General features: G+C 42.3%; 1 protein-coding gene across 2 annotated transcripts in view; it reads left to right on the top strand.

The window, feature by feature from the left end:
* Positions 1-25,432, top strand: part of FOXK2 (forkhead box K2) — a 55,977-nt gene extending 30,545 nt beyond the window's left edge. For both annotated transcript variants that reach the window (XM_086857218.1, XM_086857217.1), the window contains exons 2-9: positions 9,648-9,842; positions 12,387-12,534; positions 12,978-13,124; positions 15,872-16,065; positions 16,860-17,035; positions 17,928-18,224; positions 18,601-18,810; positions 23,201-25,432. In XM_086857218.1, the coding sequence (XP_086713344.1) occupies positions 9,648-9,842; positions 12,387-12,534; positions 12,978-13,124; positions 15,872-16,065; positions 16,860-17,035; positions 17,928-18,224; positions 18,601-18,810; positions 23,201-23,397 (1,564 nt within the window). In that variant the 3' untranslated portion in view covers positions 23,398-25,432. The remainder of the gene's footprint in view (positions 1-9,647; positions 9,843-12,386; positions 12,535-12,977; positions 13,125-15,871; positions 16,066-16,859; positions 17,036-17,927; positions 18,225-18,600; positions 18,811-23,200) is intronic.
* Positions 25,433-26,029: the final 597 nt, after the last annotated feature.

Below are 26,029 nucleotides of genomic sequence, written 5' to 3'. Positions count from 1 at the left end.
TTTCCTTTCTGTGTCAAAGGCATCATGAAGCGTGTGCCCATTTTCACTCACTCTAGATGACAAACATGGGCCCAAGTTGATGCTTGGAGACATTAATCCCTTGCCTCATGTGGCTGTGCTGTACCCTTTCCTTCTCTGTGCTGGTACTTCAGTACATGACAATGATTGGCCTGTGTTCTCATGAAAACTTTTATTGAGTCTATTTTTTTTTTTTTATTCCTGGACAGATTTCTACTTGCGTGACTCTCTGACTGGTTAAATCATGTCTGTTGTTTTTATTTGCTTTTATCCTTCTGTACTTTCCTGCTGCCCCTAACACAGCCCACGATTTGAGAACTTGGCATGGTCTCAGAACAGCTCAGGAGGAGGAGTGCTTCTTGAGGGATATTTTCCAATAACAACGTGCTTAGCTTCTTTACTTTGTGGCTTTTCAGACTTTTTGGTGTTTTAATTGGTTCTTGAGTGTGCACACAAGTGACAAAGGAACCTAAATTTGTCACACTGTGGAGCAGTCAGTGCATAGAACATTTCTAGATGGTCTGCACATTCAGGAGAAAAGTTTTAAGAATTTGCAAATAGAAGGAAAATTAGTAAGTTGTTCAAACAAACATTCTGAGACCATGCTTTATTAAAAAAAAATTCTTAATATAATACAAAATATTGATTTCTGTTAAGATGCCCAGCAATAACACCGCAGTGAAGCAAATATGGAATGGCTCTTGACTATCAGATATCTTTAGGTAGGCAACTGTGAAATTTAATTAATGCCCATAGCTGTGTGAGAGGAGGCTGAAAAAAGCCTGTTCTTTGACCAGACAGGCAGATTTAGGGGGGAAATGAAACACTCACTGCTGTCTACTCAAAGTTCGAGTTGGTAGGAAGCAGTTTTTGTCATTCTTCAATGGCCTGAGTTAGTCATGGATTTCTGTGTCAAATAAAGGGTTATGTTGCTCTTGGAAGCAGAGTTCTGCCTTGAAAAACTCATCTAAAATAAACTTTGCTTCCTTGAATCAGGAATAATCATTGTGCAGTCCTACCTCAGTGGGTAGCTGCTCTCTTGGTAACGATTAGGAAGTTTAGGCAGAATTTTGCAAGGGAATGCAGGTCTCTGATGAGGTAATAAGTGAAGGCTTTTGTTACTAAAGTAATGTATGAGTCACAAGTGCTTTTTTTATGATTATGCTTGCGTCAAAACACATCATGACAGCACTTGTTCACTGTACTCCTCCTACTGCTTTAATTGTAAGGAATGTGAGATGCCAGGAACTGTCTGTTTGGCTCCCAGCACTTCAGTTTGCTTTGCTGATAACTTTTATTTAACACTGATTGATATTATTATAACCTCAGTGTTTCCATATGAACTTTTGCACCCCCATGAGTACCCTGTGAGTGAGACCGAGGTGTCAGGCACTTCTATGCATCCAACTTCGTGGTAAAGGATGGAGTGGGTTGTTTTTGTCAGCTTTGGCTCAGCTGTGGTTGTAAATCCTGTGCTTTATGGCAAGTTTTGAAATGGCATTTACAATCATGGAGAAAGTTGGAGCTTGCATATTTCTAGTTAAACGCAGTTATCTGGAAGGAAGAAAAAAATTATAATTGATGTCTGTTTTCCTGTTGCAAGTGTTTTGTTTGTGTTTTTTAAGCAGGAAGCTGTTGTGTTATATAGAGTGATGTATGCTGGCTTTATTGCGACTGTTTGCAGTTTGGCAAAGGTAGAGACACTCAAGCTTTTGGACAAATTTTAAATTGTTTTTATAGTTCGGTAGGAAATGTAGAGATTGAGACCACACAACCTGGCTCTGCATACAGCTTTTGTGTACAGAGATGCTAAACACCCGAAAATGCAGTGTTTCCATAGGCGGAGTTTCTTTTGTATTCACAGGCTGGGGAGCCTCAAATTCCAGAGGCATTACATGAGCAGTTTTAATGAATTAGTGTCTGGTTTTCCTGCAGCAGATGTGACAAGCAGCTTTATAAGCTGCTTCCCATCGATCGCTGTTTTTCAGCTCTTTTGTGTCTTTCTTTTGCTCAGAGAAAAGCAGGGAAGAGCTCGGTTTCTACAGTAACTGCTGCCTACACTCCTGCCTGCAGGCCAAGTGCTTTCTCAGTCCTGCAGCCTGTGCAGGGCTACTGCATTGAAATTCTGTAGGTTTTGTTTGGGTTTCTGGGTTTGTTTTTTTTCCTTCTTGCTGGTTTAAATATTTTTGCCCTTTAAGAAAAGAGGAGAATGCAGTGGAAATTTGTGATTTTGAGATAGATAGTTTTAATTAACCACAGCACATGGCCACGATTGTAAGATAACCTAAATGTTTTTTTGCTGCTGATCCATAGCGGTGTTGTGTGGTTGGTATGGAAAGAAAAGAGATCCTGGCTACTGAAACAAGAACCTTTGAAAATCTGTGATACTTTGTGAACACACGTTTCCGTAGCGTAATAATGCAGGGGAGGAGTGAGATCAGCTTCAAGTTGTTAATAGAATCCTTTACGTTTGCAGCAAAATTTGCTGTAGTGGAACAACTCCGGTACAGTCTTTTCAGTCTAAACTCTTAAATAGGCTTCAAGAAAGTGCTGTGAACACAGGGTTAAAAATTCCCAGTTTGTCATGATGTCAGCTCTGTGAGTGGGAACGAGCTGAACACCATTTCAGATGGGGTCATGTGTTTATTACTCCATTTATATTTGCTGCTGGTGACTCAGGAACGTTCCTGTTGTCGTCATCAATATTCTGCTGTCATAGGATCATTTTTTGACGCAGGCTGGCTTGTTCCAGACCCTTCCTGTAAGGAATATCAACCAACAGCTTTGCATACTTCTTATGCACTTGTTAAAACATGAGCAGGGAAGTCTGTAACCGAGGTTTCCCATGGGGGAACCAGTAATTTACAGCTAGATTGTATTTCCAGCCTTTGCTTACAATTTGCTACAAGTGTTTTATTGGCCAACTTGAATTAACATGAGGCTACAGCAATATTTCATCACTTCTGGTGCTGCATAGATCTTTGCTTTTGAATCTTAAGAGATCAGAGACTGGAGACAGATGGATTGGTGATCTTGCTCTTTAGGGTGTTTTCCATCCTGTTAGATGGCACTGTTTAGACAGCGATGACACACCTGAAAAAAAATACCCAAATCTTTGTGAAGACAATGCCCATTGCTCAGAATAAAAAAATCTAATTGCTGGTTTAAAAATCTCCCAATGTTCTGTTCCTTACAGCGTTAGAGGTCGGGCGTGCCTCGAGCCCTCCCAGTTTCTCTGTAGAGGACATGCTGTGCAAAGATTGATCTTTGGGCCACAGAAATCAATTGCAAAGGATACAGGGAATTAAGGGGAACACGTGTGAGGTCAGGATTCAGTCCCCAGAGGAAAAAGCTGCCACTCTTTAAAGGGCAGTTGCTTTTTGGGTAACCTCTAGAAGTGTCCTGACTAGTAATGGCCAAGCATAATTGAATGTAAATTTATGGTAAATTAGCCACATCACAACTTATTTTCAAAGCAGGGAGGAGGAGGAGGAGGAATCCATCCCACCACAATGGATGTGAACATGGCCCTGTAGGAAGTGCTGCCATGTTCTGGGTGCCATGGTTTCTCACAGCCTGTGGTCAGCTGCAGGCAGGAGGGCATCAAAAATGTCCTTTCTAAAAATTCTACTAGAGGAGCTGGGCTTTTTGTTACATTAATATAAATGATTTTTTTTTCATCACCAGTCCCCCATCAATAGAGAAAACCAGATACTTCTATTGCCAACAATGGAGAAAGGTTTGCAAATGCTACATTAAAGCTAAAATCTCTGACAGGAGCACAAGGTGGCACCTCATGTAGGTGAACAAGCACCTACATGGACAAATTACCCATTAAGAAAGTTATTCCTGTTTAGGATTATAAGAAAATCATTATAATCTGACTAGTTTTATACTGGATGACTCTTTTTTTCAGTGTATCCATAATAACTTTTCCTATAATCTTGGTGTTGGCACAGTGTTACAACAATACTTTTGTAATGTAATCCTAGAAAAGACTTTGTAAAACAAATATCTTGACAGTTATTTCTGTTTAAAGAATCAAGACAATGCCTAGTGTAAAAAATTGCATGATATTTTCTTAATAATCTTTACTTTATTAGTAATCATTTAGTGCTGGGAGTTTTCAGGAGGCTACTCAATATAGATGACTATTTGGGTGGATTTATTTTAATATTTTATTATTTCTATTGTTATTGTTTATTTTAATTAATTTTAATTAAATCTTTAATTATTTGTTAATATTATTATTTTCTCTTTTAATAATCTTTGTTATCAGTATGGAAGCCCAGACTTTGAACTGTTGGGTACTTTTAGATTATCTTGAAATAAAAGCAGCAGTTCAGTTTGTCTTCTTAATAAGTTTTAGGTTTGTTGATTCTTTTAGCTCTAAAGGTGATGACTCTGTTCCAGAAATGGACTGTGGTATTGACTCCCAGTTCAATTAAACACAGCTCAAAGTCTTAAAAATAAATTCTGGACGTGAATAATTCAGTATGCCTGCTCTTGGTGTTGGGCAGTCAGAAACCTTTTGGTAGAAAATTCAGACACTGAAATATGTAATCATGCTTCAATTTGTTGAGCTTTTTTCAGTTCCATGTTATTTCTAGTTGTACTTTTTAAGACTCATCTTTTAAGTCTTGCTTATTTAAAAACCATTTAAAAACCACAGCCACATATTGTTTAATCTATAATTAATATCCTATTAATCCATTGTGATGGAATCAATAATAAATGAAGCAGCAAATGGAGAAAAGATGAAATTGGGGTCCTTGTGCTTTCAAAGTGAAATTTACCCATTAGCAGGAAGTCAATCAAATTGTGATTTCCAAGCACCACGTTCCAGTGGGCACTTGCTTGAATGGATTTGCTGCTGGAATGCTCAGGGCAGAGGGAGAGGCTTAAGGACCTTGATTTAAATTAATTTTTTTTCCTGGAGAATCCCAAGAGTGGATCTTAGTGCAGCCTTGCCCTGCCTAACGAGTGGCTGTAGGAAGCCTGGGGCCAGGCTGTGCCACCAGGCTCACAGTTTGGGCACAAGCAGCTGTGGGAGTTGCAGAATTTGTACCTGTACACATGAGAAAACTGTTCACTGCTTGAGAGTGTAATTAGAGGAAATGAGCTGCCCAACTCTGTGTTTGGAAAGCTTCAAAATTTGGAGAGACAAAGCCCTGAGCCACCTGATCTAACTTGGAAGTTACCCTGCTTTGAGCAGGAGATTGGGCTGGACACTTTCAGAGGTGTCTTCCAAACTCAATTTCTCTTTAATTGTGTCTGAAAGATGTAAAAACTCAATTTTTGCTTGACTTTCAAAATACAGATATTTCAAAAGTGGGCCTGGGAGTGTGCACTGTAGGTGATAAAGTGTCAGTGTGCACATCTTCTCCCAGAGTATAAATAAATTAATTGGTTGTGAGAGTCATTTTTACTGGAGCAAGGGGAATGTTTGGGAAGTAGATCACAAGTAGGTAGGGAAGAGGAATTAGAAAATGGATTAGTTTTGAATCTCCCTTCCATGGAAAGGAGACCATAGCTAGAAGTATGGTGATTTCCATGGTTTTTTCTTAGTTCACTGATCAAAATAGCAGAAGGAAGTACAAATAGTATCATCTCAGGCTGCTGGGCTGTCAGAGAAAACTGAAGTGGAAAAGCTGTTTTTGGTGGAGCAGATGTTGATAATGACCTCTGCTTGTCTTTGTTGGGAGTTAACTCTGCCCATGTTCACCTTGAAAGTGATTGAAGTCAAAAAAATCGACACAGGCAGTCTCCCAGATGCTGACTGGGTTCTTTTTTGAGTCTTGGCTTTTTAATGTGAAAAGTTGAAGCTGTCCTTGGTTCTCAGTAAATCAACAAGAGTTCAAACCCAGGCATCTTGTTATTCTTTTAGATCTGTTTAAATCTCAGGGGGATTTTAAGTTAACAGGGGTTCAGTATCACAGTCAGTGTGAAGGAATTGAGCTGTGCAGTTGTTACTACCATGACTTCAGGGGTTATCACTGCTGAACCCTTATAATCTATTTGAATGTAAAATCTGGAGGTGCTGATAAAAGAAGCTGCTGATCAAAGTGGCATGGCAGCTTCTGTCTGATTTTGGTCCTGGTTCTTAGAAGGCAATTAAACTGGAATAATTCAAAGGATATTGAGGCATTGGGTGTCACAGCAGGGTTTATGTACAGGGAAGAAATTGAATTCTTCTGCTGTGTTTTGGTTTCCCAGATAAAGACAGGATGAAATTCCTCCTTCCCAGTCAGATGGTATTTTCACACAGGCAGAACTACAAATGTATCATCAGCTTTTCCCTGCAGTATGGACAGAATTGCTGAGGGGAAGCGAGAAAATATTGGAAAACCGGATGTGACAAAACCAGACTTTGTACAGTTTTTACCCTGAGACACTTCTCTGGCACCCTGCAAAGTTCCTAAACTGCAGAGGTCCTGCCTGGATCAGCATTGCTGTTTGCCTGGGAACTGCAGATACAGAAGAGTTGTCTACAGAATAGTTTGACATGATGTGATGCTTGTTGTCTGTTTTCCAGTAGTTAACCCACAATGAGCCTTTTTTTTTAAATTTAAAGAAGAATAATTAGGGTAATGAGTTGCATTTTAGTTGTGACACCTCCTCTGTGTTCCCTGGGTTGTGCAGTGGCTGTGTTGTGACATTCACCTGGACTTGTCATCAATAAATTTACAAAACTGCTTTATTTCTTTGGGATGTTTTGTGTAAGTGGGTTGTCTAGATGAGCATCTCTTCCAGCAGCCATCCTGTGGTATTGTGGAACTATTGTAAACTTTTGAACAGTGAGTAAAACCCAATTCAGCTTGTTGAGGGCTAAATGTTTGATGAGGTCTCTCCCTGAGGGTGTTTCTGTGGTTTTTGTTTAGTTCATTGTATAACTAAAGAATATGCCAAAACCAGCTTGATTTTGATCAAATTAGAACATGTTCTGTACTTTGATTTTGGATGTAAATATAATACATTTGCATAACTGCAATTTATTCAGGAATTCTGTTGGTTAGTATACACTCTTTATTCTGCTTTTGGGCTGAATTCCATCTATAAAAATATCCTTCCATTAAAAAAACTGTTTGCAAATATGAATCAATCGACAGATGTGGTCTTTTGATAATATTCAGGTGTTTATTTCTCTAACCAGAGAGGGATTTGTAAGTACATTGTATTTTCCTTTACTTACACTGGCCTTTCAGGCTCAGCATGGGAAATGTAAACTGCACTGGGGATGCCTCTGGGTTTTCATGTCTGTCAGTTCCAAGTTTGTTTGACACAGGTTTATGTAGAACTCTGGAGTCCCCCTGGCTGGTGAAAGCTCCTGTGATTAGGGCTGCTTTTTGGGGTGTTTTTTTCCCACCTTGCTGAAGATTTGAGAGCCCCATGGCTGTGCTGCCACCTTGTTTGCAGAGAAGCCCACGGGGAGGTGATGAATTCAGGGCTGCAGTAGGGTAAGAAGGGAGATCTTTTAATATATGTATGCCTACATGGAATATCAAAGGAACTGCTGAGTATTCCTTTTCTGCCTTTCCATCTTCCTGATACTTGTGTTTGAAGTTGTGGAGATGCACCTCTTCCCCATCCTCACCCTGGTGTGCCACGGGAGGACTCCGGTTCCTCAGTGCTGTGCACGGGGGTGGCTTTTTACCAGGCAATAAGGACTCTAACCAAGGAATTAGCACCTAAAGCCATGTCAAATTATTCCCATGTTTTTCTTGACTTGAAATAAATTTGGTCTAAAAATCATTTAAGGTAAATTTACAGGTATGGAATAGCCTCATGAAATGCATAGGCAAGGTGACTAAAATTTTCATCTCTGTCAGTGTCAAACAGATGTTGTTCACTTCTTCACAGGGATTTTTACTTAGTCTTTGCATACACTTGAGTGTTGTTTTTTATTGCTGCTTAAAAGAAATGCTTGGAAAATAATTTTATTAGCAAAACAACCAAGACTCTTTTCTGTTGTCACTAAAAAGACACAAGCACAAAATACTTTCTACTGGAAAAAGCGAATAAATGAGTTGCTACTGAATATATTAAAAAAACCCAACCCAGAAATTGGTCCATTTAACTTCCTTTGCTGAAATGCCTGTGCAGTTTTTTGGCATAGATTCTGTTCCCAATTTAGTACATTGAGCATGTTTCAGAAATAGGTCGTCTGTTAAATGCGGACACGGTCCGTACTCAGAAGTAAGACAGAGAAAAAGGAAGGTCACTGTCAATTCTTTCTCTTTTTCCTGATCCTTGAGTGTGGATTGTAGGGTAAAAGAACCACTGTGGTGCATGTGGCAAGGGACATGGTGAAAATCAAATGCTGCCTTTGTTCTATAAACATCCTTAGATTCATTTTAAGATATGAAAGCCAAAACACATGAGAGTTCATTTCTAAGGCTACTCCGCAGCTGAGCGTTCCTGCCAATTCTTACATCACTTTTATGTTTAATATATTTTTCCAGAGAAATGATCACTTTTATTTACAGTCTGTATTTTGCATTCATAGCTCATTTCTTACCCCTTGTTCCAGCCTGTGCCTCTTTCCTTTCTGTATAAAACTAGATCTGCCTAGAAGCACTTAAAAGCAAAACAAACCCAAACCCCAACATTTTGTGAGGTTTGTTTCTGGGTATAGTGTCGTTGGAAAGTCCTTTTCATCATGTGGGAGGTGTGTAAATGTCATCCTGTGTTTAGTGCTCAGTGTAGTCTAACAACTTAAGGATGAGGAGGCAGTGAAGTTATTTGAACTGTATTTTTATAGATGCTTTTGTTGAGACAAAATTTAGTTTCTTATTTGCTCAAGATTGAGCAAATTTATTTACTGAGAAGTTAGAAACAAGCGTGTCCTGTTTAATTGAGTTCAATTCTAAATGCTGTGCACAGGGATGTAGAAAGGGGATTATCCTAAGGTACATTCATTGTATTTTATTTTTCAAATTTTAAACAGTTCCACATTGTTAATTTATTGTTTGTCATTAAATTTAGGTATGTAATCCTTGGTAATACATGAAAATAGGCAGTTTACTGAAATAGGGTCTTAAATTCAGCTCTGAAAAAGGTATTTGAATGTAGTACTAAAGCAGCAGTATACTCTGTAAATGAGCAGAATTAGAATTGGTGTATGTTTAGTTAAATAGGTATTTTAAGAGGAAAGAACCCAAATCTCTTATACCAGTCTGTGAAACTGGTTAGACCTCAAATTAGCCAACCTTTATGCTTCTGATCAATTCTGCTATCATGGACCAGCTTGTTCATTTGCTGAAGCCATTCCTTGGCATCATAAAATAACAAGTTTTTGTTTTTAAAATAGCTTTGCTTTGGGGCTACTGCAAGATCAGGATTAACCTCAAGAAATTTAGGGACAATAAAACTGCCCATATTAGAAAGAATTGCATTTCCTTGTATTCCTCTACAAATGTCAGTTGTTTATTTGGGGATCTTTTTCTGCTCACATTGTTCTCCCTGTGTGATCTGTAAAATGAAGATGGTCATGGGTAATTACATAAATGCTGTAGCTTATAAATTCTAAATGGGCTTAGGTGATAACATGCAAGTTATTCAGAAAGTCTTACATTCTGTAAACAAGTGGCTCATATATTTGTTTGTTTGTTTGTTTTTTTATTTTTCAGCTGTACTTTCAGGTTTCCCAGCACAAACATCAAGATAACATTCACAGCTCTGTCCAATGAAAAGAGAGAAAAACAGGAGGCCCCCGAGTCCCCAGTGAAGCCTGTGCAACCCCAGATCTCTCCCTTAACAATAAACATTCCAGACAACATGGCTCACCTGATCAGCCCTCTCCCTTCTCCCACAGGAACTATCAGGTATTTAAACCCTGCAGGTGGGATCAGGGCCACGTAGAATCAGGCTCAGCACAACTTTCTCATTCTGTATTTTGCTTGTGAGGTCAAAATTCAGCTGAAGCTCAGCCTTACCTTCCTCAAGAAACCTCCTTTCTGCTGACATAGTTGCATGAACAGTCTGTGATACTCTGGTTTAACATGTTCAATGTGTAATAGTCTGCTCAGGAACCTGGCATTTTTCTTGCATTCCAACAATTTAAATTGCTTTTTGCGCTTGCATGCTTATTGCAGCTCTTCAAATCAGACAATTTTAAATTATACCATTTTAAAATGTCCTGATTTGCCACTGTTCTCCTGAAGTTTATCATCAGGAAAAATGATGGTTTGGGTTATTATTGGTATGGAAAACAGACTTTTCCTTGCCCTGCTGCTTGTTTGGTAATTGCAGCCCTTGTCCCACCAGTTACTTGTGACCAAACACAAGTAAACACAAGCAACCCATCCTCACAAACAGGTAAAATTACTTCATGGATGGAATTTTTCAGGAGCAAAACTTCCAACACTGCAAGTTGTTTCAGTCATGTACGTGGCTTTGAAAGCTTTTTTGTCCCCTCTCACTTCCTGGGTCTTCACTTGAGCAAAGAACTGCCTGTGCTTGCTTTTTAAAAAGGTACAACTTGTTAATGAGATTTGAATGGAAGCATAATTGACTTCTTGCATGCTTGCCAAGCTCTTGGTCTCTATGTGGGAGTGTTTAATGACACCTGCCTAAATGATGGAAGCTGAGAGAAAAGATATCTAGACTTGTCTGGTTTGCTTTCTTATAAGAATTCAGAGAAAACACATCTTGCCAATGACAGAGCAGCTCACAAATATTTCAGATAATATCCCATCTATCACCACTGTCTTTGCCTTGCTCTGAATTTTGTAATTCTCTTCAGGGCTTTCATGCACCTGTTGAGCAGTTTATTACAGGGAAAAAAAAAGAAAAAAAAAAAAAAGAGATGACAGTTTTGAATCTATTTTGAGAGCAAAGCCTGACAGTTTCTCTGCAAATCATCCTGTTTTGTAGAAGACTTGTAAACTTGCTTTGATTATACCATATGTGTCGCTTTGTCAATATATGCTGAAGTGAGCAGAGCAGAGGGATGTTGTCAGCTGATACGTGAAAACACAGAGCTGGAGTGACCCATATCTAAAAAAAATAAATTAGCTACACATTTTGGCTATAGCCAAGGATTCTTCTGTACAGCACTTAAGAAATGCCATCTCTCTCTTACAGTAAGTATATCAATAGTAACAAATCATTGGATTTATTGGGAAGTGAAGCTTTCTTACTTTCAATATATATTGCCAAGTCTATAGTGTTTGTCTCCTTCTGTACATTAAAAAGGAGGTAGGAAAAAACTTGAGGGCCCAGGCAGACAAACAAACCTTGACAGATGAAAATAGTTAAAGCTTTAGTGTATAGATCTAAATAACATTGTCTAGATTTATATGTTGTTGATGTTTTGAACCATAGATTCAAAGATTAAAGATTATTTTTGGAGCTAAGGCTGGTTCTGGGGGCACAGCAGGTGCAGCTATTGAGATTTCTAGTTCTTTGGAATTTCTGAGGGCTGCCTTGAAATCACCTGCAGTATGAATTACAGAGAGCGTGTGTCCTTGTAAGAGAGCTGCCAAAATTATTTTGGGGAAGGGGATGGACCTCACCTGCTGATTTTCTTTCCCCTTGGCTAAAAAGAAATCGTAGAAGAAAATTGTCATCATGCAGCTGCAGTTCCTGTGGACTCTGCAAGGCAGGGGGCTGCTGGTAGAAAGATGTTCCAGTGGAATTATATACAGTTTTATTTGTTTTTCTGTGATGGATGGCAAAATGTGAAGTGTTAGGAGATACTTGTTTAGTGTTTGGCACCTTCTCTTTTGAACAGTGTATCTGCTCTGTTGGCCTAATACTGCATTAAATCAGCTGAGTCAGTGCTGATGCATCTCATTTATAGATAATTTTATTATTTTTATACACATACCTATGTGTAAGTATGTGCACACACCTGTAAACACTTAAAATAATACTGGTTTTGATTTAAATGAGAATCAAACCTTTTTTTATCTCACTGCTTGCAATATTTTCCCAAATGTGCAGAAACACTACACAGGAGAGATGATTTTTTGGGGGCAGACTGAACACAAGCATATGGCAGAAATTCCATGCAGGATGTGTATCTCATTTCCAGCGAGTGTCTGAAAATCTGTGGTTGCTGATACAGTTTAGGTGGACTTAAGGTGGCAAATCTTACACAAATACATCACAGCCTGATCAATCAGCTGATCCTTGTTGGCTTGAGGAGGAAAGCCTGAGCAAGGTTTCTTCCTGCAGTGGTTGTGATTCCATGGCTGGGTTAGCAAGGCATGGAAGGTGGTTTGGAATGGAAGCCCTGACAGCCCTTTAGCTGCAGCCTCTCAGCTCTGGTAGTGGCTTTGCTGCAGTAAAAGCTTTTTGATGAGACATAATGTGGTGATATACTGTATAACAAAATAGTAGGATCTTCTTTTTATGCTCTACAGTGCTGCAAATTCCTGCCCATCGAGCCCCCGCGGTGCAGGCTCTTCAGGGTACAAAATGAGTCGTGGAATAGCATCTGACCTACATTTGATGGCTGACAATTCACAGTCAGAAAACGACAAGGAAGCTTCGGGGGGAGACAGCCCAAAGGTAAACACAGCTTGAAACCAATCCCAGAAATTACACCTGAACTGAATGGAACACTTGGGATGTTTTGTTTGCTAAGGTGTAAGCACTGAGTGGTAATTTAACATGCCAGGCTTTAAAAACAATGTGTAGGGTTTTGTGATCAGATGTGAGATTGATTGATTGACCCCATGCCCTTTGGGGATGGGTCTGTGTGCAGTCTCAGTTATAGATCTGTTTGGAGGCTATTGAAAATTCTTTGCTGTTACACATATCTGCAAAATTTATGTTTTCCTAAAATTGCTAATCGGAAGAACAAAGCTTTCTTAGTTTCTTTTCTGCCTCAAGATTTTGATCATCCAAAAATGCCCTGAGTCAAGATAATGATGTTTTATGACTTTTGATCTAGTAAACAGTGTGTATCTCTTCAAAGTTTGTTGATGCAGACTTTTCTTGTTTTTGTCCAGGATGACTCTAAGCCACCCTACTCCTATGCACAGTTAATAGTCCAAGCAATTACAATGGCCCCGGATAAGCAGCTTACACTAAATGGAATTTATACGCACATAACTAAAAATTATCCCTACTACAGGACAGCAGACAAGGGCTGGCAGGTAATTTTGATTTCTGGAATATTCTTTTTTCGTACATGTGAGCAATAGTGGCAGCTGTAAATGGTCATGAGCAGGCAGTTGGTAAGCCTCGGAACCCTTCAGAAATAGAATTTGTCAAATGAGTGTGTTGTCTTTCTTCTGATTGTAAGTTTTCTGACAAAGTGGGCAATTCACATTAGTCTGTATTTGAAATACTGATTTATTGATGGAATGGTGTTCTCTAAACCTCTAGTAGGGATGCAGACACATTTTGGGGAAAGCAAAGTACGTTTGGCACTGGATTTGAATCCTGTATGCTATCTAGGAATGGTGTCACGTTCTGTAACTTACAGTTGTGTAAATATCCATGTTGCTATCTTGAGACAAAATTGAGATATTCAATACTCCAAGTTCAGTTCTGTTTGAAAACAGTGATCCTGCCCTTGCAGCAGGTGAAGGAACAAGTGTGTTATCTGTCATTATCTCACCCTGGCTCATGCACTTTTCATGAACTTGCCCATTCCTGTACAGAATTGGACCAAACCTTTCAGTTGCAGAATTAATTTCTGCTTTCTTCTCATTTTCACAAGACCTGCCTTATCTTTTGCCAGGATGACTAACAGAGTACAAATCAGTCTGGCAGAGCCTTCCCAGACACACATGAAGGCTGTGTGCCTTTGGTGCTGTTCTGGGTTTCTGGGGGCCCAGGAGCAGAGTTTGCAGGGTCTGGAATGCCTGGAGCACACGGTGCAGTGTGAGCTGTCTGCTCACTCTGCAGGTATTGTCAGGGAGATCAAACTGAGAGACACTGGGTGAGGGGAAAGTGAGGAAGTGTTAGCATTGGCTGTACAAGTTGAAGAGTGAAGAGTACTAGCCTTCCCTGTAGAGGAAGAGATTTTTAAATATTAATCACTTACTTATTTGTCTCATGGCCTAAATGAAAGCTGGCTCACTCTCCCAAGGTTAGTGGGGAACGTAGCAGTTCCTGGCTGTTTGCTAAGGGTTTGGTTAGTCAAGGACTTGGCTGTTGTGACTGGGAAGTCTCTTTTGTTTCCCTTTCCCACATAACAGTGCAGTATCCTGGCTGCAGTCATGTTGTTTTAGCAACAAGACTCTGTTTATAAAATGTTGATGTGTGTTTTGCTTCCTATTTTGCATACCTTGAGTATCTGTGTAGATGATGTTGCTTTGTGAGCATCATGAACCAACACACACACACAGAGTTATGCTGAGGTAAAGAGCTCTGCCATAGAACAGGGTGTGAATTTGGGGGTGTAATGCTTCCTAAAGCCAAGGTGATAGGCACAGCAGACACTGTGTTCTGGAGTCATTAATCAGCAGCTATTCATAGAAACAATTGGAAAAGCTGAAAATCAAATGCTGCTCAGTCACTGCTCTGCCAGCTTCTACACATTAGGAGTTGGATTGGAGCTTGGGTGACTTAGGATAGCTGTTTCAAATCATGTTGGAGGCTATATATGCACATTTTATTCAAAACATAGAGTACAAACACATGCAGAGTGTCCCAGTCCCATACCTTAAGAAACAGAGGTATTTATATCTTGAGCATACAATGGTCTCATTTTGATGAGCATTTGAAGACTCCTCTCTGTGGATTTGTTTTAGCAGGTACTTTTGGATCTATTCCTTTATTCTAGCATATGGAGGAATAAATACAATTTATAAATATGTTCTTGGCATCTTTCTAGTTATGTTTCCATTTTTGGCAGGGAAAAAGCCATCTCCGGTTTCATCAGTTTGCATTCAAGAAATCATATGTGGTTATCACTGCTTTAAGTTTTCCAAACTTACCATCAGGGTCATGAACTCAGATATTTGAGCAAGTTTTACATTCCCTTTGCAAAATTCTGAGAGCTTTTGTTAACATAAAGCTTTTTCCCATTTACCTCTGTTCCCCCACAAGTGTTTCATGGTGAATCCTTAGCATCAGTCTCTTCTTGTTCACTGATAATATTGAGAGAGATTTGGGGGTTTATCTATGTTAAAAAATGAAAGAAAAGAAAATGAAAAGAAATTCTGTGTGCAAGGCCAAGCACAGATAGAGCCACTTGAGGGTGTCAGCAGTTCTGTGCATTGCTCTGGTGGAGGAGTGGGGGAAATGTTGCAGCAAATTGAGGATGTGGGAATGTGCAAAGGGACCGTGGTGACAAAGATGTGGAAGAGCTGGTTCAGGACCTGCTGCCACTTGGTTTTAATTGACACATTAAATTCTTTTCGTTGTTATCGAGACAAACTGGACTGTGGATGAATTCACAACAATCCAGGTGCCTTTGGAACTTGTGTAATTTAGCCTTTTCTTTCTGAACTGTGGAACAGAATTACCACATAGGATCAGAATCAGTATATGCTGTGTTCTGCTGGCCCTCCTGGGAGGAGCTGGGACACCTGGGGAAGGGTTGTGTACAAGCATTGATCATTTTTAGTTTTGTTTTTAACACTGCATTCTGCACAAGTATTTGTAGTGTTCTAAACATTGGTTTCAATCACCGTGTTTCTCATGAGAGAATGAAATAAATGGGATTCCTGTTATTTCCAATTAGCATACTGGGTTTTTAATTGTTGGGAAAGATTTGACAAATGCAAGTCCTTTCAGGTTGATGGCACTGCTTGGTAGTGCTCTGAGTTCTGTTAAATTAAGGAATTAAAGAGCTGAACCCCGAGTCTCCTATAGTACAAACTGCTGCAGTAGGCCACATTCTGACTTGGAAAAGTTATATGAATTCTACATATTTTTTTATGTTCCATAGAATTCAATACGTCACAATCTCTCTCTGAATCGTTATTTCATCAAAGTACCACGTTCCCAGGAAGAACCAGGCAAAGGCTCATTCTGGAGGATAGACCCTGCCTCTGAAAGCAAATTAATAGAGCAGGCTTTTAGGAAAAGGCGGCCTAGGGGAGTACCTTGCTTTAGAACCCCTCTGGGACCACTCTCTTCTAGGTAAGGAAAACCAGATCAACAAAAAGACTATGGCTGTTGTTTAATCTTCAGGCTGCTACAGACTTGATAGCTTCGGATACACTCACAAGTTTAGTAATTTAATTTCATCCAGACTCAGTGTTTGAATTCTGTGTGTTTCATTAGGAGGCTGCCCCATACACCAGGCTTGTGTTTATTGCTTGTTTTTAGCAGTAAAGAACTCGGTTACAATAACTAACTATCAGATTGTTAATGTATGCAAGCCTTGCTTTACCTCTGATGGGTTTTGCAGAATTAAAATTTTAATTTCTAACTGCCATCTACTGGATTTTTAAAATGTTTACAAAGAAAATTCTCAGATACTGGCTACCATTTTATTGACCTTAGAGATGACAATTGTGTATTCAGTTTGATAATGTTCGAGCAGAATCTGTGATGGGGAAATACCTGGGTTTAAATTATTCCCTCTGTAAAGTTATGGCCTTTCTGCTGGTGCAGATCTTTTTCTACTTGCCTTGTAGCCTCAGATTTGCTCATTGTTCTTCTCCACCAGAAGAAATGTTCATGTTTCACAGATTTAGAGTCTCCCTAAGAAGGCATCCAGCCACTTCTTCTCCGTTAACTGTACCTGGAGTTTGCTTTTAAATTCTGTCCCTGTTTTAACAGAAGCTTTTTAAAAGATCCAGAGCTCTGGGTTGTAGCTGTGCCCTCCCCTGCTGCTGGCAGTGTGTTTCGGTCTCATTAGAGGAAGGTCATGGGCTTTCACAGTTCAGAAGTTAAAACACATCAGCTGCTGCTTTCATTTCTAACCACAGAAGTGCCCCAGCTTCTCCTAATCACTCTGGAGTGTTGTCTGCACACTCCAGTGGCGTCCAGACCCCCGAGAGCCTGTCCAGGGAAGGGTCTCCTGTCCCGATGGAACCTGAGCCCAGCGCCATCCAGCCAAAACTCGCCGTCATACAAGAAGCGCGATTTGCACAGAGTGCCCCAGGTGAGGAGCCCTGAGCTCGGCACTGGGGCTGGGGGGCTGACACCAAAATATTGCCAAGACTTAATATGTGCACCACAAATGAGAGTGTATTTCACCTGTTGACATTCAGAGCAGATCTGTGAGGAACTCAGAAACAGGCAGGGAGGGTCTGTTTGAACACACGGGGCTGTTGTTACCTGGGGCTGCTCCAGAACCTGGGGTCGTGTTGTCACTGAGGAGAGGCTGTGCCTCTGTCCTGTGTAGGACTTTGCTGTCTTGTAACAGTTCTCTTGGAAAAAACCCCAAAATGTAAGGTTGTGTGTGTTACAGAAATAAGGAAATGCCTTTCACACATCTGTGGTCATGTCATTCTTCCAGAGTTGGTGGGGGGATGAAAGAATTGGAAGGATAAGAGAGATAAGAAATTTCCTGTTCAAAACAAAAAAAGAATAAGGCATGTTGGGCTAAGGATATGTTTGTTTAATTACCTTTGATACACATTTGCCATCCAGTTTCTTGGTGGTGCCCATTACAGAGGGCAGACGTGGTCCTGAGCATTCCTCAGGATTCCCAGTGCAGCACACAGAGAGCATTCCCAGTTCAGGCATGCTGCACACAACAGCCATCTGTGCAAAGGGCTTTACTTCAATAAGTGCTAACCACTTGTCTGGGAGCAGAGCTGGGGTGCCCAAATGGTGTGTGGGTCTTGCTGGGCCCTTCCCTTGAGCCTGGAGCTGGGAATAACCACTTGTCCTAACCTTTATTGTCCAGCATTTCCTTTTGCCTCATTCAGGCGTTAGTGAAGGGGCTTGTTAATTCTCTGAAGTTTTAATGTGAAGTTTAAACGAAATGAATGAAGGCTTAAAAGAAATAATGAAAATTGACAGTCTAATTTTGACCTCTTTCTTGGTAGGATCACCTCTCTCTAGCCAGCCAGTTTTAATTACTGTACAACGGCAGCTACCACAAGCTATCAAACCCGTCACTTACACTGTTGCAACTCCCGTGACAACATCGACCTCCCAGCAGCCTGTAGTTCAGACAGTTCATGTTGTGCACCAGATCCCAGCTGTGTCAGTCACCAACGTGACTGGATTAGCACCAGCAAACACTTACACTGTCGCAGGACAGGCGGTCGTCACACAAGCTGCTATGGTCACCCAGCCCAAGGTAGAACCTCAAGAGAATGGAGACCACAAGGAAGTCAAAGGTGAGGACTGTGGGGTTGTCTTGGCGCTTCTTTATTCAGGGGGGTCAGTATTTGAAACCTAGAATCGTAGAACCATACAGGAGTTTGGTGTGGAAGGACCTAAAAGCCCTTCTCGTTCCACCCCCTGCCATGGGCAGAGATGCCTTCCTCTATCCCAGGTTGCTCCAGGCCTCATTCAGGGAGGGGCAGGGATGGGACATCAATACTTGCAGGGCACTGCTTGAAGTGTTTGGCTAAAACTGAAGATTTGGAATGGTGATTTCTCAGTTATGTTGGAGCGAGTAGTAAAACAACACACTGAGGGCTGATTGAGTGAAACCAGGGGCTTCCTGAGCACTTTGGTAATTTGAACCATATTTTCTCTGCTGTTTTCCAGTGAAAGTGGAGCCTCTCCCTGCTATTAGCCATGCTGCAATAGGAGCTGCTGGCCGCATCATCCAGACATCGCAGCCCACCCCCTTACAGACAGTTACCATAGTGCAGCAGGCGCCGCTGGGCCAGCACCAGCTGCCCATCAAAGCTGTCACACAGAACGGAACGCACATCGTGCCCCTGAGCGCCGCCGTGGCGGGGCAGGGCAGCGCGGGTATGTCCCCTCTTCTCCTCCTCTCTTCTCCTCCTCTCTTCTCCTCCTCTCTCCTCCTCCTCTCTCCTCCTCCTCTCTCCTCCTCCTCTCTCCTCCTCCTCTCTCCTCCTCCTCTCTCCTCCTCCTCTCTCCTCCTCCTCTCTCCTCCTCCTCTCTCCTCCTCCTCTCTCCTCCTCCTCTCCTCCTCCTCTCTCCTCCTCCTCCTCTCTCCTCCTCCTCCTCTCTCCTCCTCCTCCTCTCTCCTCCTCCTCTCTCCTCCTCCTCCTCTCTCCTCCTCCTCCTCTCTCCTCCTCCTCCTCTCTCCTCCTCCTCCTCTCTCCTCCTCCTCTCTCCTCCTCCTCCTCTCTCCTCCTCCTCCTCTCTCCTCCTCCTCCTCTCTCCTCCTCCTCCTCCTCCTCCTCCTCCTCTCTCCTCCTCCTCCTCTCTCCTCCTCCTCCTCTCTCCTCCTCCTCCTCTCTCCTCCTCCTCCTCTCTCCTCCTCCTCCTCTCTCCTCCTCCTCCTCTCTCCTCCTCCTCCTCTCTCCTCCTCCTCCTCTCTCCTCCTCCTCCTCTCTCCTCCTCCTCCTCTCTCCTCCTCCTCCTCTCTCCTCCTCCTCCTCTCTCCTCCTCCTCCTCTCTCCTCCTCCTCCTCTCTCCTCCTCCTCCTCTCTCCTCCTCCTCCTCTCTCCTCCTCCTCCTCTCCTCCTCCTCCTCTCTCCTCCTCCTCCTCTCCTCCTCCTCCTCTCTCCTCCTCCTCCTCTCTCCTCCTCCTCCTCTCTCCTCCTCCTCCTCTCTCCTCCTCCTCCTCTCTCCTCCTCCTCCTCTCTCCTCCTCCTCCTCTCTCCTCCTCCTCCTCTCTCCTCCTCCTCCTCTCCTCCTCCTCCTCTCTCCTCCTCCTCCTCTCTCCTCCTCCTCCTCTCTCCTCCTCCTCCTCTCTCCTCCTCCTCCTCTCTCCTCCTCCTCCTCTCTCCTCCTCCTCCTCTCTCCTCCTCCTCCTCTCTCCTCCTCCTCCTCTCTCCTCCTCCTCCTCTCTCCTCCTCCTCCTCTCTCCTCCTCCTCCTCTCTCCTCCTCCTCCTCTCTCCTCCTCCTCCTCCTCCTCCTCTCTCCTCCTCCTCCCTCCTCTCTCCTCCTCCTCTCTCCTCCTCCTCTCTCCTCCTCCTCTCTCCTCCTCCTCTCTCCTCCTCCTCTCTCCTCCTCCTCTCTCCTCCTCCTCTCTCCTCCTCCTCTCTCCTCCTCCTCTCTCCTCCTCCTCTCTCCTCCTCCTCTCTCCTCCTCCTCTCTCCTCCTCCTCTCTCCTCCTCCTCTCTCCTCCTCCTCTCTCCTCCTCCTCTCTCCTCCTCCTCTCTCCTCCTCTCTCCTCCTCTCTCCTCCTCTCTCCTCCTCTCTCCTCCTCTCTCCTCCTCTCTCCTCCTCTCTCCTCCTCCTCTCTCCCCTCTCTCCCCTCTCTCCCCTCTCTCCCCTCTCTCCCCTCTCTCCCCTCTCTCCCCTCTCTCCCCTCTCTCCCCTCTCTCCCCTCTCTCCCCTCTCTCCCCTCTCTCCCCTCTCTCCCCTCTCTCCCCTCTCTCCCCTCTCTCCCCTCTCTCCCCTCTCTCCCCTCTCTCCCTCTCTCCCCTCTCTCCCCTCTCCATTGGGAAGAACCAGTTCCTCCTCACTTCTCTTTGCCTGAACATCTCTTTATTCTCTTTGTGGTTGTTCTAGGGATGTACTTAGTGGTGACAACCCATCCTCTCTCCTCCCTAACCCGGGATACAAACAAGTTTTAAAAGAAGTTCCTGTAGGTCAGAGCTGTTAAAAGGGTTCCTGCTCCCAGGTGGTTTGTTGGAAGCCACCATCAGGAAAACCAGAACTTGCTTGTGGGTTGGCTCTTTGAACTGTTACTTTTTATGATGATTTTATTGAACCTGAATTCTGTAAGGTTTTGAGGTGGTTCTTGCCTGAATCCATCATTCCCCTCTGGGCCTTGGCAGGCTGAGCAGGAAGCAGCGCTTTGTCCTCATTGCACACATTCCCTCTTGCCCCAGCACGGGCAGGTTTGCTCTGCTGCCAGGTCCTCACAGCTTGTTCTAAAACTTTTGCTTTATTTATTATCTGATGCTGAAGGAGAGGTTTTTGTCATATGTTTACAGAAATACTTTTAGGGCTGTCTTATATCAATTTATTACCTGCATTTCTGCTCAGAAGTCTTTCTAATGGAGTGAATTATCTGCTTCATTTCCTTTTTACTCCTTTGCCATCACTGACATTTATAGGTTGTGTTCTGGCTGCTGCCACTTCACTTCCAGCTTAAGAGCAGCAAAAGCATCACAGACTTGAGGTGCACTTTCTGTGTCAGAAGGGATGTGTGAATAGAGCTGAGAGCCGTGTGAAATATACTGAAAAGCTATTTTTAAATGTAAGGAATAATTCTTTTTTTCTTTTTCCTGGATTCTGAAAAGTCAGCTGATTTGAACATTCCCTGGCACAGAGCTGAGGGCTGCAGGGTGTGCAGGGAATGTGGCTGCACACAGAAGTAGAGCTGTGATGCTTCCCACTGTTGTCTGTGTGTGTGAAGGGTGTGGAGTGAGGTGTGCTCCAGGTCCTGGTCTCTTGTTACAGTAACTCCTAAACCAGCAAGGAACCGGGTAATTCTCAGGCAGAGCATCTAAAGGGAGAGCTGAGCCCTCAGAAACACAGATTTGTTTGTGTTTGTCCTTGTGTCTGTCCAACACACATGGCTGTGTTCACACACACATTCGTGTGTGTGTCTGTGGTGAAGTAAGGTTTGTGTCATCTGAGAAGAAATGCAGAGCAAATCCTGTTCCATTTTCCATGTGTAGTAAAGCAGGTGCTCCCTGCTCTCAGCAGAACAGCTTGGCAGCATTGCTTGGTCCCTGTGAGTCAGCTGGGAGCTCTTGGGTCCATAAGAAAATTTCATAACTCAGTATTCTCTATCTCAGCTTTGAGTGTAGATTTCAAACATCATCGTTCTTTTGTGTGTTTCCTACTCCCACACAGCAGCCACAGGGTCTCACCACCAGACCCTGGAGTGAAAAATGACAGAACCACAGAAAGGTTTTGGTCAGGAGGGACATGAAAGTTCATCTCATTCCATCCCCCTGCCATGGAAGGGACACTTTCCACTGGAAGGATGCAACAGAAAAGTGCAGTGATTGTCTTAATGTGTGTTTGAAGGTGAGGGGTGAACTTCTTGTTTATATTTAAGCAACACAACATTTTCAGGAAGGCCTTTTATTCACAAGTTCCATCTCCATGGCTCCTATTCAGAAGTGGTACAAGGAGCATCTTTTCTAATGTGACAGCTGAATGACTGCTGAGATCCCAGGACAAATTCCTTTACAGCTTGGTTCCTGCAGACGTGATACACTCTAGGACAGCTTACTGATAACAAACTACAAGTTTAGCAAGTAGTAATTTAATTTCTTATGAACTTGATGCTTAATCTCCACTAGCAGGGAATGCCATGGTGATGTCAGTGAAGTGGTGCTGAGGGAAGGGAGCTGGAAAGAAAGCAGGTGGTTTGATAATGTTTAGATAAAATTTCATGAAGTGCAATGAGCAAAGAAACCTGTAATTAGCATTTTGCATTGTTTGTGAAGACATTTGAATAGTGGATTTAATCAGGGTTGGTGTTGAGGAAGGGGCTGCTCGTGGGCAGAGGGAGGAACCTCAGGGGTCTCAAGGTTTGTACTCATCCATGAGCAGTGACTTCTGCTGCCTCATCTGTGGAAGGAGAAAGATTAAAATCTTGTATGGAATGTTTGAACTGTACCTCTCCTGCTGTGACTCACTTGTGCATTTGTATTTTGTCACCTGGGTCATTGCTGACCACTGGGACTTGTTCCAGCCCTGCCTTCTCCTTAGCTTTGGCAAATACCTCGTTACCCATTGCAGGGGAATTGCTGCTCCTGTCATTGTGCCTCTCCTGGCTCTGAGATTCCCAAGCTTTCCCTGCAGTAACCTCCAGCCCCAGCTGGGTCAGGCATGGCCCTGCTCTCCTACCAGGTCACGTCACCCATCTGCAGGGATCAGAGACCTGGCCAGAACGTACCAAAGGGGATTGTGGATTGTGGATCCACTTCTGTTCTGTCACAAGTTATGGTGTAGGTTTGCTAAATCTTCAGTCATCGAATCCTTCCCCGTCTTCAGCTTCTCAGTGGCTAAATGCAGCTGTTTCCCTGTTCTCCTGTCTGGGTCCAAATCTGTTTGAATGTTGAGTGATTTGAGAAAATGTCCTTAATCTGCACAGCAGGTTTGTGCAGATAAAACAATCGTGCCAGAATCTCACCTGGGCCTGCCAATACCTCGTGGTACCAATAAAGGAATTGATCACTCAGTGACGGAGCAGTTTTGCTCCCTGTATCTAGTTTGACAAGGATCAGGGTGCTGAAGTTTGTATTCTCTTTTTTGCAGCTGCTGCAAGTCCTTTGCATATGTTAGCAACCCACGCGTCCGCATCGGCATCGCTTCCCACCAAGCGCCAGAACGGAGACCAGTCGGAACAGCAGGAACTCAAACGTATCAAAACAGAGGATGGAGAGAGCATAGTCATAGCTGTGAACGTGGACACCCCACCCGTGGCAGTGAGTGACAAAGGCAGCCAGAACTAGAAACTTTAGGGGGAGTTTTCTTTTTTTTTCTTTTTTTTTAAAAAAAAAAAACAAAAAACACAAAAAACCAACAAAAACAAACTCCGTGGTGCCAAAAGGAGACACTTAAATCTAACACCTAAAATGTTGGAACATGTTCTCACGCAGTGGGGAAAGGGGCCCTGTGATCAGACTTCAACTTTCAGCACTGAAACAAAACCCAACACAGGTGGCCTTAAAACTTGGTAATTTAAAGTCAAACTGCAGAACCATGTTGTTGTAGAGGCTGTGCCCCCCGCCCCTCCTGCCCCACGGACTGTGTGTGCTGGGAGGGCTGCAGCTTTAACAGGATCTGTCAGATTATTCCCAGGACTGAGGATCTCAGTGTAACGGCAGCATGATAGCGCTTAGTGTGACTGGTTGCAAAGGATTGTATATTCCTAAAGGGAACAGAGGCAGGAGCCATTCCGACACCGTGGCAGCTAAGCCTTTCCGAACCACCCACCCATGCAGTTGTTGATAGATATGCAGTATTTTGTTGTTCACATGTGGAATTAGAAATTTTTGAGGTGTATTTTCATTTCTTTGCAAAACAATGGGGTCTTTGACATTTCAAATCACTCCATTTCTACTCCGGAAACTTTGGAATCACACAACTACTTTTCATGTGAAATTTTGTTTGGTAAAAAACTGAATGTAGGGTTTTTTTAACCAACGGAATGATTTACTTTTGTCTGTCCTGTTCAAGTTCAGATAAAGCTACTTTATTACATCTGCAAATTTTCATATTTTAGCAGTTGCCTGATAAATTTAATCAAATTTTATTACCATGTGTAGTGATCAAACGCTTCTTTGGGCTTGCATGTAACTGATTAGAAACTCTGATGTAAATGAGCCGTTAACTGACGTAAAGAACTGCTATGGATTTGACCAGAGCTGCACTTACCTGTTTCTCTCTCTGCTACCTTTTGCTGTTTGTTACTTTGTGTTGACTTTGACTGTCCCTGGCATATTTTTCCAGTCTAAAGTAAAACAAGAGTCTCGCTTAATATTGTGTATGTTTAAGATAACAGACTGTTCTTCATTTAGAAAGATAAAATTCTTTATCACGAGTCCTTTTAAAAAGAGTAAAATTATCTTGTCAGAGGTATATTCGATATTTTTAAGCTTAAGCACCCTTCAGTAGAAATGAATCTGCCCCGTTTCTCTGTAACACTTTGATGTCAGACACTGACCTCGGGGTCTCCATGACCAGTAGCTGTTGTGGTTTTCTAACAGTGGCTACCAGATTATGGTAATAATTTTTTTTTTTTTTTTTTTTTTTAAGTGTGTGTTCTGCAGTTGAACATTTTAAAATGTATCGGTAATTTCTCACTTTAATGTGGTAATAGATTCCACTTTACATTTCAAAATTCAATTGAAACAAGGCTGCTGTTCAGTCTTCAACTCACACAACGTCTTAGTTCCTCCTGCAGCCAGGTGAGTGGGAGCCAGAGTTGGTTCCATCGGAATCTGGTTTTTGTCCTGTTCTGTAATAAAGATGCATTATTTATACTTCCTTTCCTGCTACGAAAGGAAAAACTGTATTTTCACAATGGACTGAACAGTTTGGAGTGGTTATTTTAGGCAGCTTTTGGAAACTATTTACCTTAAGACCAAATATGAGAAATCTGTACAAGTTTTGTGTTCATCTACACAATGGAACTGTTACAATGTCTCTGCAGATAATACATTAAAAAACTATGAAAAAAAACTCTACACAAGCTGGATTTATAACAGGCATTTAAAAAAAAAAAAAAGCTTAACCTGAAAAGAAGCATTTCTGTACAATTGCAACGTTTTCTTTAGAGGTTTTAAAAATAAAAAAAAAAGTAAAGTTTTAACATACTTTTTTTAAGAAAAAAAAATCCAGTACTAGTAATTTAATTTGGTGTTGAATGAATTGACTAGAATGTGGTTTATTTTCAGAAGTGAGAATCTGTTCACAACTAGGGCTAGGTGAATAATAGTGTATAAGATTTTTTTAAATAAAATTAAATTTTATTCAGCAAATTAACTAAGTTGAAATTACTCAACAAGTGTGTTTGGAATATTGATGTATATTTGGGATTAATGCAGCTTCTGGGGCTGGACCCTGCCAGTGCTTTGTAGTGTTTGGGGCACAGGAGGGCACAGGATTGTGTCTGCCTTAGCTGGATCATTATTTCTGTAAGGTTTAGGAGATGTCACTGTCATGAATGTGGTTTTGGTGTCTGATCCCCTTTTCCTGCATTGGTTACAGTCTCTGTTTCTCAGCAGCTGGGGAAATGCTTTCAAGGACCAGGAAAACTTTCCTGGAAGCTGGGTCAGGTTTTCATGGCAACACTTTGAAGAGTTGGGGAGAAATCCAACTCCACAAGGCTTGGATAGAAGTGCTGGGAAGGGCTGTGGTGTTTGGAGCTGAATGGGCAGAGCCTGTTCCTTGAACAGAAAATGTGGTCTGAATGCTCTGAACAAACACAATCCTTGGGGAAAAGAAGAAAATAGCTTACCATGGAAGCAGTGAAGTGGTGTAATTGTCACTGCCCCAGAGCAGGCAGGGCAGTGTGACCCAGCCCCAGCCCCATGGCATTCTGTGTCCAGCCCTTCTGCTCGTGTCTCACATCTCCAGCTG

The sequence above is a fragment of the Cyanistes caeruleus genome, chromosome 19, assembly GCF_971803275.1.
Source record: "Cyanistes caeruleus chromosome 19, bCyaCae1.hap1.1, whole genome shotgun sequence".
Taxonomy (NCBI): domain Eukaryota; kingdom Metazoa; phylum Chordata; class Aves; order Passeriformes; family Paridae; genus Cyanistes; species Cyanistes caeruleus.
This window is presented reverse-complemented; position numbering and strand designations above follow the sequence as displayed.